The 15,656-nt window shown below is 44.3% G+C and overlaps 1 protein-coding gene across 2 annotated transcripts in view; it reads right to left on the reverse strand.

The window, feature by feature from the left end:
• pacs1 (phosphofurin acidic cluster sorting protein 1) overlaps positions 1 to 15,656 on the reverse strand; it is an 89,354-nt gene that overhangs the window by 7,469 nt on the left and 66,229 nt on the right. For both annotated transcript variants that reach the window (XM_083788541.1, XM_083788542.1), the window contains 8 exons: positions 15,364 to 15,457; positions 8,618 to 8,707; positions 8,021 to 8,142; positions 5,792 to 5,927; positions 4,875 to 4,979; positions 3,008 to 3,114; positions 751 to 905; positions 117 to 230 (listed from right to left, as the gene is read on the reverse strand). In XM_083788541.1, coding sequence (XP_083644667.1) covers positions 117 to 230; positions 751 to 905; positions 3,008 to 3,114; positions 4,875 to 4,979; positions 5,792 to 5,927; positions 8,021 to 8,142; positions 8,618 to 8,707; positions 15,364 to 15,457 — 923 coding nt within the window. The remainder of the gene's footprint in view (positions 1 to 116; positions 231 to 750; positions 906 to 3,007; positions 3,115 to 4,874; positions 4,980 to 5,791; positions 5,928 to 8,020; positions 8,143 to 8,617; positions 8,708 to 15,363; positions 15,458 to 15,656) is intronic.

Consider the following 15,656-nt stretch of genomic DNA (forward strand, 5'->3'; position numbering starts at 1 on the left):
ATGTGTATCCTTAGGTGCCCATGAACAATAAAATAAATAACAAAAATATATGTGTGTGTGTGTGTGTGTGTGTGTGTGTGTGTGTGTGTGTGTGTGTGTGTGTGTGTGTGTGTTACCTGTTGTCTGTGGAGGTTCTGAGCGGCTGAACACATCTCTCCACACACCGTCCAGGAATGCCGAACTGTAACGGTTGTCAAGAGTGCCCAGGTGCTTGGCAACAGGATGGGAGCCTGGTGTGTGTGTGGGGGGGGGGGGGGGATGGGGGGGAGGGGGGATGGGGTAGAGAGAGAATGAAAAGAAGACAGAAATAATGCTTTGTGCACACGCACACAGGTATCTTTTTATAAACTGATCCTTTTCGTTTTAGAAAATCTCCGCATCTACACAGTAACCGTTTACCAAAACCTTTTGCAACCAGATCTTATTTTAATGATGTTTGGAAGACAAGAAACACTTTCCTGGGGGGTTTATGTGGGTAATAGTGTCTTTAGATATTTAATTTTTTTTAATATATATTTCAAAGTGCCAGTGATGTCACACTTAAAAATACTAAAATATCTAATGACACAAATGACCCACATAAAAACCCCAGGAAAGTGTTTCTTGTCTCCCAAACATCATTAAAATAAGATCTGGTTGCAAAAGGGGTGACCCTTTAAACGATGATGGCCAATGTTGATAATTGGGGGAGGGGGAGAGAACCCTCTCTCTCTCTCTCTCTCTCTCTCTCTCTCTCTCTCTCTCTCTCACCCAGAGGGACCACCAGGATCCTCATGTGGTTCAGCCAATCAGACGTCTTGTTGGCCAGCTGGGTGACAAAGAACTGCAGGATGGCTCCGAGGTAGCTCTGACTGCCCACCGCCACCACCTTCACCGGCCGGGGCATGGACGAGTTACAGTTACAGCTGAGAGAGAGAGAGAGAGAGAGATGATTTAGGGACTTGATTGAATACTTTATTAGTCAGAAATGTAAACAGCAGGCCCGGACGGTTAGCTCAACTGTCTGGGCACCTAGGGTGCTGAGCCAGCCTGACGGCGTGCCGCGGGTTCGACTCCCGATCTCTCTCCCCATTTCCTGTCAGTCTACTTTCATCCTATCAATAAAGGCAGAAAAAGCCAAAACAAATATCTTAAAACAATTTAAAATAAATGTAAACAGCACATGGTGCAGCAAGACATTAAATAGTAAATGGTGCATTTATATAGAGCCTTTTATCCGAAGTGCTTTCCACTGACACCGATGCCGGAGGAAACCATGCAAGGCACCAACCGGCTCATCGGGAGCAATTTGGGGTTCAGAGTCTTGCTCAAGGACACTTCGACATTATCTCTGGGGGAGCCCGGAATCGAACCGTCAACCTTGCGGTTCCCATCCGGTCACTCTACCCCTGAGCCACTGCCGCCCGCACGTTAAAGCTATGAGGATAACACAACGAGAGAATAGAGGTCCTTTCAGAGGGGGAGCGGGTGACGCAGGATCAATGACAGGTCTGCTCATGAGGGACGCGACAATTTCACGGGACCGCGCCCACGGAAATACGTTTGGGTAATCGCCCCACAACCTCTCTGCTCGTCCAAAATAAACGCAGACGTCTCTCATTGAAAATGAATTACAAGGCGCGTCGCTCAGTCGCTGCCCGTCTGAAAAGACCTTAAAGTTATATTCAGTGATTTCACTCAAAAAACCTTAGGTTTCGTTTTTGGCTGTGGGACCCAGCCTTTCGTCCAATCAGGATAGAGAGTCAAAAACGAAACCTAAGGTTTTTTGACCCCCAGGGGTTAACTGGGGACAGGGAGGAACTCCTTATATGGTCAGCACACTCTATAGTAGAGAGGATTATCACAACAAAACAAAAAAATAAGTGATGTTTGAATTAAGTGAAATCACTGAATATAGCTTTAAGGAGGTAGGACAATAGAATGAAGATCAGTGGGCAGGAGAGAGAGAGAGAGAGAGAGACATTAAGGAGGAAACCGAGTCATCTTAAAAGTGAAGTAATAACATTAAAATTCTATGTCTAGTTGAGTGTGTGTGTGTGTGTGTGTGTGTGTGTGTGTGTGTGTGTGTGTGTGTGTGTGTGTGTGAGAGATACACGTGTGTGCGTCATACCACATGAGTCATACAGTATGCGTGTGCATATGATGAAAGCTTCCGGATGCGTGGGGCACGGTGGGGGTATATGCATATTACATTTTACACTGTAAGAGTCATAAATCATGGATGAGTGTGTGTGTGTGTGTGTGTGTGTGCATGCGTGCGTGCTGTACGGTACGTGCGCGTGTGCAATCTGCACATGCATTAGTACTACTAATTCATAATTACACCCGTAGGAGGCCCAGGATGTCTGGGGACGCCTTTAGGTCTTATTTAATGGTATAAAACCGGATCACTAAAATCTTTTGACAGTTTCCCGTTGCTATAGGCAACGCCTTGTGCAGCACTCTCTGACATGTTTTTTTTTTTTTTAAGATATTTTTTTTGCGGCTTACGCCTTTTATTGATTTTTGAAGGGACAGACAGTAGGCTGACAGGAAACGGGAGAGAGATGGGGGGATGACATGCAGTAAAGGCCGTGTCGGGTCCGGGAGTCGAACCCGCGGCACACTGCGACTGGATTACCAGTCCGGTGCCCAGACCGTTACGCTACGGCCTGGGCCTCTCTGACATGTTTTGCACTGCATGCGCGCAACCATTCACTTCCTTGTTTACGGCCCGACTGTCTATGATCTCTGAATCTACGGCGCTCTCCATGGTTTTGATCAGAACGGCAATGTTCTGTCCTCATTTTTAGTTTGTTTGGAATATTAACGCTTCTAGAGAGAGATCAGACTTATTAGCGTGAGGTAGTAATGGGACATTACACCTCCCGGTTTTGGGGGTAAATGGAAGGCGGGGCCTTTCAGAGTAAAATCTGCCTCATCTGCTGGGCACTCTAGCGCCTTTATTTTGAAAAATTCCAGGGCATAAAAAGTGTTAAAAATAAGTGTGTGTAATGCAAGCACTCACAACTTCTGGATGCGTGTGAGAATAGCAGACAGCACCGCTTGAATCTCTGCCCCGGAGCACGTGCACACCACCGGATGTCTCTGAGCCTGGAGCTGTTCTGCCACGTACTGCATCACACACACACGCACACACACACATACACACACACACACGCACACACGCAGGCACCCGCACGCACGCAAAGACACGTAATCAATCACTAAACATAACACACATCTATGGAGGGTATGTGCATGCATAAAGTCAATGGCAAATGGAGTGGTAAAGTGAGTTTAATGTACACCACCAAGATACCCATGTACCTGTCTAAATACTTCCTTAATGTAAACGAAGTCCACACCCACAACACCAGAGGGAGTGCAACAAACCATGTACAACCCAGATTCAGCACAAACAAGGGACTAAATTATTTTCGCTCCTATGCCACCAAAATGTGGAACGCCCTACCAACAGTCATTAAGACATGTGAATCCCTTGACTCCTTCAAAACCGCTCTCAAAGGGCAACTACGGATGGCTGCAATTCGAAACTGGCCTCTGTAAAATCTGAATCCCCCCTTTCCCCTCACTGTATAATGTATCTTTTCCCTTTTTGCTTCCTATATGATGAATTCCTGTTCTATTCTTTAGCTACATAGAAGTGTCTATTTGTATGTCTCTAAATGTTTTGATGAATTGAACAATGTGGACCCTGTTGTAAACAAGTGTAATGCTTAATTGGGTCGTCCACTCACAGTTAACAGTCTTTGTATTGAGTTTGTGCTTGAAATGCACTGTAATTCTGCAAACTGTTAATAAATATTTCAATCAATCAATCAATGTCATTTAACATCGTTTAATGCAATCAGATAGGACTTTTCTGTGTGGATGCATGTGCCGGCAAGGCCAGAAAGTAGTTTTTTGCCACTCAGTCAGTAGGCGTTTGTCAGTAGTTTTTTGCCACTCAGTCAGTAGGCGTTTGTCAGTAGTTTTTTGCCACTCAGTCAGTAGGCGTTTGTCAGTAGTTTTTTGCCACTCAGTCAGTAGGCGTTTGTCAGTAGTTTTTTGCCACTCAGTCAGTAGGCGTTTGTCAGTAGTTTTTTGCCACTCAGTCAGTAGGCGTTTGTCAGTAGTTTTTTGCCACTCAGTCAGTAGGCATTTGTCAGTAGTTTTTTGCCACTCAGTCAGTAGGCGTTTGTCAGTAGTTTTTTGCCACTCAGTCAGTAGGCGTTTGTCAGTAGTTTTTTGCCACTCAGTCAGTAGGCGTTTGTCAGTAGTTTTTTGCCACTCAGTCAGTAGGCGTTTGTCAGTAGTTTTTTGCCACTCAGTCAGTAGGCGTTTGTCAGTAGTTTTTTGCCACTCAGTCAGTAGGCGTTTGTCAGTAGTTTTTTGCCACTCAGTCAGTAGGCGTTTGTCAGTAGTTTTTTGCCACTCAGTCAGTAGGCGTTTGTCAGTAGTTTTTTGCCACTCAGTCAGTAGGCGTTTGTCAGTAGTTTTTTGCCACTCAGTCAGTAGGCGTTTGTCAGTAGTTTTTTGCCACTCAGTCAGTAGGCGTTTGTCAGTAGTTTTTTGCCACTCAGTCAGTAGGCGTTTGTCAGTAGTTTTTTGCCACTCAGTCAGTAGGCGTTTGTCAGTAGTTTTTTGCCACTCAGTCAGTAGGCGTTTGCGCATAACTTCCGGGTATGATGATGATGTCACACACATACCCTCTAAAATCAAAACCTCTCATGTCCATATTTAAACTTTTTGTGTTTCTTCATAATTTGACGCCCTACTGCTTGATCATACTACAGCAGTGGTTTTCAACCAGTGGTGCAAAAACAACTTGTATGTACTGTACATAAACCGTGAGCATGCGCGCGCACACACACACACACACACACGTTTACCTGTCCCTGCCAGTCGGTTCCATTCACCAGGATGAGACTCTCTGGCAGCGCAGACTCAGACAGCAAGATCTGGTTTAGTTGATCGTACACAGCCTTTCTCAACACCTGCATGCGCGCACATGCGCGCACACACACACACACACACACACACACACACACACACACACACACACACACACACACACACACACACACACACACACACACACACACACACACACACACACACACACACACACACACACACACACACACAATAAATACACACAGTACAGAACAAACTACCACCTTGCAGACTGTGACACAGATAATTTTCAGATGACCCGTCACAGCATCCATAATTAATTTATCCCCCAGTCATACATTCCCCTCCGCATTATTTACTTACAGAGCACAGAGAGAGAGAGAGAGAGAGAGAGAGAGGGAGAGAGGGAGAGAGAGAGGTGGAAGACAAGGCGGTGTTTTAATGAGCTCTCAGTGGTCTAATGAGCTGTGTGGTGAAGGCTGTGATGTCTTCTTTCCGTTTTTCATCACATATAATGGATGAAAAGTGACAACTGTGAATACAGGACCCTCTTTTAAAGGATTCCCCTCATGCATCTCAAGCTCTAGGATGCACTGAAACTATCAATACAATGTGCGTGTTGTTGTTGTTGTTGTTGATGATGAGGGTTAGGAAGAGAGAAATGCATGTTTCCTTTTTGGAAGTGGGTTGTGCATTCAAATGCTGGACTGTACGTGTGATCTGTAACTCAAACAGTTGATGTTGAGTTTCCCAAGTTTGTGCATCTGCTATTTTTTGTGTCCAATAATTTCAAATTCAAAATGTTTGTGTGCGTGTGTGTGTGCGTGCGTGCGTGCGTGTGTGCGTGCGTGCGTGCGTGCGTGCGTGCGTGCGTGCGTGCACAGCCCCGTACCGGCGTGCTGTGTCCCAGCTCCGGGGACCTCTCGGAGTCGGAGCTGTTGGTCCTCTCGCTCAGCGGTTTGGACAGCTGTCTCTCCTTCATGGGGGTGCTGCCATGCTTCTGTCGGGGGGTGTGGCTTCCATCCAACCTGTGTGTCAGTGTGTGTGTGTGTGTGTGTGGTGGGAGTCATAGGTTAGTGGTTAATTTTTTCCCTCAACCAAACAAAACCCAACTCCTATACCTGTCTAAATTGTTCTCAGCTGGTAACCCTATATTGTTTGTGATGCCTGATACTTATACTTAGATTGCAAGCACAGAAAATGGCAGATCTACAAGCTCACTATACTGTAGGTCGCGATGCAACGCTTTATTTGTGAGCTTGTAGATCGGGCTATCTTCGGCCGGCGCGCTAAGCGGCATGCAACCAAGAATGAAAACACTTTCTCTGCTGGACCTCATCATTCAGCGTGTCGAAAATAATAAAGCATCTTTCATGTAAAGATAGAAATGCTTTATCACAGTGGTTTTCAACCAGTGGTCCTTGAAGGGGTTCCAGGTGGTCCCCAGCTAAATGATGGAGAGTTGGTAACCAAATGGACACCCATTTTGACCTGAGATCAGATTCTAAAAATATCCTGACAGTTTTCAGAAAAAGCTATGTTACATGTCAGTCGTTCTTCGATTTAAAAAAAATTGCAGACCTACAAGCTCATAGCGCGCCACCGAGTGTCGCGCAATGAGCTTGTAGATCTGCTATTTTTCAATAGCTAAAGCATATCATAATGCTAACACCAAAAGGGGTTCCCGCCCAAAATGGGTTAACTCTAAAATGAAAACAATGATGGACCCTAATGGGTCAATTTGGTTTAATTTATATACACTCTCAAGAGTTAAATTATTGTTTGCATTACTTAAGTAAAACAATAATTGACAGGAAGTCTACACAAATAGAGAATGTAGAAGAATAGATATTTTGATCGATGTTTGCCTGTTATCTCTCCTATGGTACCTCTTTTATGTTTTATTGTACCCTGTATGATGATTTGAGGGTTCCACTGTTTGAGGCAATGCAACAAAGATATCCTAATCTATTCTGGGAAGATGATGGTCAGAAGTTAAGTTAGACTGGTTATTTCATAATGAAGTATTTACGACAGCCCAGTTTGTTTCTAGAGCCTGGAGTAGAAGACAATCCCAGCTCTTCAAGTAGGTACATGTGTCTCCTGTTACAGGCCTAATGGTGTATTTTATTTTATGGTATTTTATGTTGTACGGTATATTATGTAATCTGCCTTGTAAGGATCTGGAGTGTATTAGTCAGTTTGGTATTAACTTGATCATTGTTTGCAAACCGTCATGTCGGTTAATTTTCATTGTTTATGTAAACTGTAAAAAGTCCTGTAAGTCCATATGGGCTGGGCTTCTTCGGAAGCATGACACTTAAATAAAGAATCAATCATGTACCAACGTCAATACAGCATGGAAATGTGCACATATTCCTTAGTTTTGGATCTGAGAGGCTAAATCTCATAAAATGGTGGACCGTGGCTCAAATGTAGAATACATAATGGGCCTTATAAAATTGGATATAAAAAGGGTTGAAAACCACTGCTTTATCAACATAACATCTCCACCTGATTAACACAGTGTACATTCATTTTAGTGCAACATCTTCAGCAGTATCAAAGCAGTTACCTCTTGTTGCCACTTGGGGCCACCAGCGTATGGTATATACACAAAAAGTGAACATTGTCCATCTCTATGCTCCTCAGGGTATTGGCATTAATGTCAAATATATGCATAGTATAGAGCAGGGGTTTTCATTCCTTTTAATTTCAAGGCCCATTATTTATTTGGCATTTGAGCCACGGAACCACCATTTGATGACATTTAGCCTCTCAGACCCAAAACTAAAGAATATTTTGTCGTCGTTGGATAAGATTTTGTCTACAATTCCAAGCTTTTGGCAAACGTCAAAATAACAATTCTTCTACATTCTCTAATTGTGTAGACTTCTTGTAAATTAAGTAATGCAGATGTTTAACAATCATTTAACTCTTGTGACCGTGAAATGAAACCAAATTATTTCGTTTCAAAGTAATAATAATAATAAGGGTCCATTTTGTTACCAACTCTCCATCATTTAGCTGGGGACCACCTGGAACCTCCTCGAGGACCACTGGTTGAAAACCATTGGTATAGTGTCTGTCAGTTTGATATTGTCTGGGTGTCCATCGTTACCTGGGAGAAGGCAGGGTCTGGCCCTCACTCCTGCTGCTCTTCATGGGCGTACGGGGTTTCTCAGCCACCGACACGGTGATGCAGGGGCCCACCTCGGTGCACAGCTCCTGGTCTGTGAGCTCCTACACACACACACACACACACACACACACACACACACACACACACACACACACACACACACACACACACACACACACACACACACACACACACACACACAGTGACAGATTGTTAGTGTCATCTTGGGGGGACTCTAGCCAATTCTATTTTATCATCTCCCCACACATTCCATCTCTCTCTCTCTCTCTCTCTCTCTCTCTCTCCCTCCCTCCCACCCTACTCTCTCTCGTGCTCTCTCTCCCCATGCCTCCTCTCTCTCGTGCATTTTGTTTTAAAATGGTAATTTTGGTCATGGGTGGAAAGGCCGACTTGGTAGTGTAGCCTAGGGCGATAATTCTCATGTTATTTTAACAGGCCTAAAAACACATCTTGCAGGAAAAGAGACAATGAGAGAGCTTTATAACCCCCCCCCCCACACACACACACACACAGTCACACACACACACACACACACACACACACACACACACACACCATTATGTCCGTCTCGGACGCAGACAGGGCTTCTTCTAGGTTGCGGCTGCGGGAGGTCTTCATCTTCTCCAGGGGAGGCTGCTCCCCCTGCTGGAGGGGAGAAAATGAATAAAGTCCTTAATTATCAATCACAATTAAAAAAGCACTTCAGTAGTAATATCTACTGGAGTGACGTTGAACGGTGTGGTTGAACCTGGAGGTGTACAGTGAGCTGCTGGCCATGGATACAGTAACCACTGAGAGCGAGCCCTTCCTACTAGGGATTTCACTTCTAGTGATTGACTAGTTGTTTAACTAGGCCTACACCTATTATCGCATTTTGGGTGGGAACCACTTTTGGTGTTAGCATGATGTTATGCTTTAGCTATTGAAAAATATCAGATCTACAAGCTCATATCAGATCTACAAGCTCGTAGCGCGCCACTTGTAGGTCTGCTATTTTTGAAAAATCGAAGAACGACTGACATAGAAACATAGCTTTTTCAGAAAACTGTCAGGATGTAGAAGACATTTTTAGAATCTGATCTCAGGTCAAAATGGGTTATGTAAAAAAAAATATATATAATAATAATAGTTGTACATTTAAAAACGGTGTACATTGGTGACTACAACTAGAATCTAGCTGATCTTGAGGCCATTCCTAGGCCTACAAAAACGCCTAGGAAGGCATAGTTATCAACTAGTCAACGAGTACCAACAAGGTCGACTAGTGGATTCACTAGTTGAATAGTCGACTAGACTAGTTGCTTAAAGCCCTACTTCGAACTCTGTGTTGTCTTGCAAGTTGCTACCACCAGATTCGGAACATCGCTAAAATTAAATCATATCTGTCATAATTATGCAGACCTGGAAACCGCCTTACATGCTTTCATATCTTCACGACTTGATTACTGTGACTCACTATTCAGGTATGAGCATAAAAAAAAAACATATCTCGCCTCCAGATGCTTCAGAACTCTGCGGCTCGCCTACTCACTAACACCAGGAAACGTGTGCATATTATATCACCATTCTGGCTACCTTTCACTGGCTCCCTGTGAGCTATACAGAATTGATTTTAATATCTTATTGATTACTTTTAAAGCCCTACATGGACTAGCTCCCAGTTATACAACAGACTTGCTGGAACATAAGCCTGTGCTCAACCTCAGATCCTTGGATAGGGCCCTTCCTGGATCCTCCCTCAGCTCGCCTCGTCACTCGAGGGGACCGGACCTTTGGGTCCCGGACACCTCTGCTCTGGAACTCCCTGCCCTTGGCTCTTATAGGCTAGCAGAGTCAGTCTTCTTTTTTTTTAAAGCTTTTAAAAACACATGGGTATGTCAAGTGTTTTTCCTAATATTGTTTTTGATGACCTGTTATTTTCCATGTTTTATTGTTTCCGATGTCTTGATGTTTTGTTGTTTTTGATGTATTTTATGATTGTAACTACAGTATATGTTTTGAAAGGTGCTATATAAATAACATTCATTATTTAAAAATAAAATAAAAAACAATCCTTAGTAGAGAAGGTAGTCCAGTCCATCTACCATCTCTATATACTGGCCATGCTTTAGCTCAGTGGTTCCCAAACTTTTTCATGTCAAGGACCCCCAAATTGACCCTAATTAGCCCATGGGACCCCCATTTGAAGAGATGATGCCAGGCACCCCCATAAGAGAAGAGTTTTACGGCTCTAGCAGTGATTCTCAACCAGTTTAATTTCAAGGACCCTCAGTTTGACATGCATTAGTCTATGGAACCCCATTTAATTACATTTCTATCTCTGAGACCAAATCAATGTTAATTTAACTCTGGGAGTGTATAAATGGAACCAAATGGACCCTACAAATGGAACCACAGAGATTAGATCACTGTTAATTAACTCTCTGAGTTACAGACCCATAAGGGTCCATTTGGTTCAAAACTATAATTTAGCTGGGGACCCCCTGGAACTCCCTCACGGACCCCTGGGGGTCCCTGGACCCCATTTGAGAACCACTGCTTTAGCTGACACAGCTCTGGCTAATTTGCTGCTACCCCAAAATACTGTGCTTATCTGCTTTGGAGCTTCTCATATTGCACTGGAGAAATGAGACCCGATCACAATGCACACGCACATAAATGCACCTTTTATTTAAAAAATAAAACGCAAAGGGGCAACAAGATACAGCAGGATTGGTTTGTCATTCACATACGAATCATATTTTAATCTTTTAAGGCAATTTATAAACACAGTCCTAGAAATCCAAAGTTAAATACGTATCACCAAGTGTGTGTGTGTGTGTGTGTGTGTGTGTGTGTGTGTGTGTGTGTGTGTGTGTGTGTGTGTGTGTGTGTGTGTGTGTGTGTGTGTGTGTGTGTGTGTGTGTGTGTGTGTGTGCGTGTGTGTGTGTGTGTGTGTGCGTGTGCGTGTGCGTGTGCGTGTGTGTGTGTGTGCGCACACACAATCATGTAGCCTTTTGGAATAGAACCCGTTTAATTGGAATGTTCGTTCGGTATTTAAACGGTGAGTTATTTCAGTCGGGTTCTCCCCCCGAGGCAATATAGAGAAAGGCGCTATAGAGAATGTTAAGGTTTTTTGTGGAAATTGTGCTGACCTGTCGATGGTGTGTTGTGTCGTGTATAGTCGTGTGAAGTCTATTCTCCCTACAGGGCTTCATCAGCTTTATACTGTACTGGCTGTTAAAAGCATCGTACACATACAGTAGCCAGTACATTATACCGGGTGATCATAAATCCCAGGAACCAGTGAAGCACATTTTGGCCATTAAACTCTCCAAGGGTCAACCCCATTTGGAAGATTTCTTCTTCTTTTAATGTTTATTAGAAAGCTATAGAATAGTTGAGAGTCTGAGACAAGCTAGAGAGAGAGATCAATATTATTTAGTAGCCATTTATTTAACCAACAATTATAAGTGTTAATCGATTGTGTTCCGACTAGGATAAATGGAACTACTGTAACATAGTAATTTAAAAAAGCAATACCATGATATTTATTTTACGTAAAGTTTTTTGGAAAAATATCATTAGGGGCGCCGATGGCTGGGTGCTTAAAGCACAAATGCAGCCAGACAATGAGTCACAGGTTCGATTCCCGAGCCCGAGATCCTTTGCTGCGTGTCACTCCACATACTGGAGTGATGCATGCTGGGAGAGGATAGTTTTGGGGTGACAGGACACTTTCTAAAAGTTCAAATACGTCTGCAACCTGAAAAAAGCTAAATCCAATCCCAGCCAAGTGGGGGCCAGACTATTTATTTTCTTTGCCCCGGTAGATTTGTCTGGTTTCCAGGCTACAAGGACACAACTTCAGAACCAACGTCAGACCTATAGTCATAAGATCCCACAATGACCCGCATTGTTAATTCCATTGCCAATTATATTTTAATCAACAGTCACTCAAAGGTTTACGATTCGAAATGTGTCGCCTTACGGCTCGGTGAGAAAAAGAGATTAAGATATTGTTATTGCTCGTCTGATTGAAAAGTCAATGTCGACGTCTCTTATAGTGAAAACGATATTACGGTATATAAAACTTTCATTAGGGTTTAAAATGGATGGCGTGCGTTTTAGAGCTGTGCTGCCCACAGCCACATTACAGGGGCAGGATAGATGAGCACACAGCACTCCCTCACATCTCCCCGTGGCTAATGGCTTAGGGTTGACGACAAGTACAGCATCTTGCAACGGGTCTGGTCCACAAGATTTGCTATACACCACCATGATACCCATGTACCTGTCTAAATACTTCCTTAATGTCAACAAAGTCCACACTCATAACACCAGAGGGAGTTCAACAAACCACGTGCAACCCAGATTTGGCACAAACAAAGGACTAAATTAATTTCGCTCCTATGCCACCAAAATGTGGAACGCACGACCAACAGCCGTTAAGACATGTGAATCCCTTGACTCCTTCAAAACCACTCTCAAAGGACACCTACGGACGGCTGCAATTAGACACTGGCCCCCATAAATAAAGTCTGAGTTTTTGTGTTGACTTGTGCTTTCCTTTGGAATGTACCCATTCTGCATATACTGTTAAATACAATTTTTAATGTGTCTCTGATCATTACAGTCTGCCTATCTTTCTCTCCCTTTCCCTCGCTCTACAATTTAGGCCATCGTTTCTCAAATTTCAATTTCAAGTCAAGGATCCCTAAATTGATACCGTATGTCATTTGGCTGCGGAACGGAACAATGGAACCATTTGTACACTCTCCGAGTTACAGACCCATAAGGGTCCATTTGGTTTCTAACCATCATTTAGCTGGGGACCCTATGGAACTCCCTCAAGGACCCCTGGGGGTCCCCGGACCCCACTTTGAGAACCAATGACATACAGTACACGCGTCTCTCCCCAACACGACGACGCCTGCCTCGAGGTCATGTGTTCCCATTGCAGCAACCATCGCAGTCTGATTCAACACCCCTTGATCACCATTCACCACCATGTCCAGCTGTGTAAGCTCCCATTATCATCAACATTGAACAAAGGCCCCAGACTGTACGCACGAACGTACACGCTCCTAGCAGTTCGGGATGACGTAGGCATGATGTGCACAAATGAACTGCGACAGACCCATGCCCGCTGTGACACAAAAAATACAAAAGAAAGCAAAAGAAGCACTGCGGAAAAGTCTTGCCGAACAGAAATGTGATGAATGGGTCTGTAAACGCTCAACATTAAAAGACAAAGTCGATACAGTGGCCTATATGCAACATAACAACAAGGCATTTTCAAAGCTAGAGTGGACACGGCGACAGAGAGATGCAGCTGGCCATTAATTGATTAAATAATTAACACATTGAACACAAGCAAAGATCGATCCCAGGATATAATGAAATGCAATGGAGGAGAGAGAGAGAGAGAGAGAGAGAGAGAGACAGAGACAGAGACAGAGACAGAGACAGAGACACAGACAGAGACACAGACAGACAGACAGATGTGGTCCGACTGGCACATCTGACCACATCCTGACTGCGTTGAACTGCAATGTGTGCTGACTGCATTTTATACACCTTGCATTAGCATGCCTTTTTCCTTATCCATATACAGATGACATCTTAACTCTGACCCACTGCTGCAACATTACAACCATTTAAATTTGAATTAATTAAAACAAACGTTCTGTTCTTTTTTTCACCTAAACATCATCATTGATGTTCATTGTTTAGTCTTGCAATGCCATTGGTCACAATATTTGCATATAGTAACCCCAGAGCATATAGTATATACCCCAACATAAGTAAAACAAACTTTTCATTGTCTTTCCTTTTCTATCTACTGTAATTATTTCCCTCCATCACTGACTGCCCCTACTGTTGTTCTTGGGGAACGTGTGCAAAACCATATGTCTCCTCCTGCGATATGTGCATGGATGGATGGATGGATGGAAGGATGGATGTGTGCATGGATGGATGGATGGATGGATGTGTGCATGGATGGATGGATGGATGGATGGATGTGTGCATGGATGGATGGATGGATGGATGGATGGATGGATGTGTGCATGGATGGATGGATGGATGGATGTGTACATGGATGGATGGATGGATGGATGTGTGCATGGATGGATGGATGGATGTGTGCATGGATGGATGGATGGATGAATGTGTGCATGGATGGATGGATGGATGTGCGCATGGATGGATGGATGGATGTGTGCATGGATGGATGTGCGCATGGATGGATGGATGGATGGATGTGTGCATGGATGGATGGATGGATGTGTGCATGGATGGATGGATGGATGGATGGATGGATGTGTGCATGGATGGATGGATGGATGGATGTGTACATGGATGGATGGATGGATGGATGTGTACATGGATGGATGGATGGATGGATGTGTGCATGGATGGATGGATGGATGGATGTGTACATGGATGGATGGATGGATGTGTGCATGGATGGATGGATGGATGGATGTGTACATGGATGGATGGATGGATGGATGTGTGCATGGATGGATGGATGGATGGATGTGTACATGGATGGATGGATGGATGGATGTGTGCATGGATGGATGGATGGATGGATGGATGTGTACATGGATGGATGGATGGATGGATGTGTGCATGGATGGATGGATGGATGTGTACATGGATGGATGGATGGATGTGTGCATGGATGGATGGATGTGTACATGGATGGATGGATGTGTGCATGGATGGATGGATGTGTACATGGATGGATGGATGGATGTGTACATGGATGGATGGATGGATGGATGGATGTGTACATGGATGGATGGATGTGTGCATGGATGGATGGATGTGTACATGGATGGATGGATGGATGGATGGATGTGTGCATGGATGGATAGATGGATGGATGTGTACATGGATGGATGGATGTGTGCATGGATGGATGGATGGATGGATGGATGTGTGCATGGATGGATGGATGGATGGATGTGTACATGGATGGATGGATGTGTGCATGGATGGATGGATGGATGGATGTGCATGGATGGATGGATGGATGGATGGATGTGTGCATGGATGGATGGATGGATGGATGTGTGCATGGATGGATGGATGGATGGATGGATGGATGGATGGAGTCTCCAGACCATGCAGCGGGAGGTTGTGATGTGATGTGATGTGTGTGGGGTTATTTATCCCAAAGCTTCTCCCTGCTGAACCAACACAACATCATGTGTGTGTGTGTGTGTGTGTGTGTGTGTGTGTGTGTGTGTGTGTGTGTGTGTGTGTGGGGATGGATGGATGGATCCTAGTGGTGTTTTCATGTGACTCACCGGGCTGAAGGTGTCTCGACCCAGACTGCCTTTACTGTTCAGGCTTCCGATCTCCGTCTGGGAACTGGACTGGGACATTCCCTCAAAGAAAGGCCTGCGCGCACACACACACACACACACACACACACACACACACACGCCCACGGGCACACACACACACACGCACGCACACACACGGGCACACACACACACACACACACACACACACACACACACACACACACACACACACACACACACACACACACACACACACACACACACACACACACACAGGAGGTTGTCATTCTTAG

Source organism: Protomyctophum parallelum (genome assembly GCF_964188405.1).
Source record: "Protomyctophum parallelum genome assembly, chromosome: 18".
Classification (NCBI taxonomy): domain Eukaryota; kingdom Metazoa; phylum Chordata; class Actinopteri; order Myctophiformes; family Myctophidae; genus Protomyctophum; species Protomyctophum parallelum.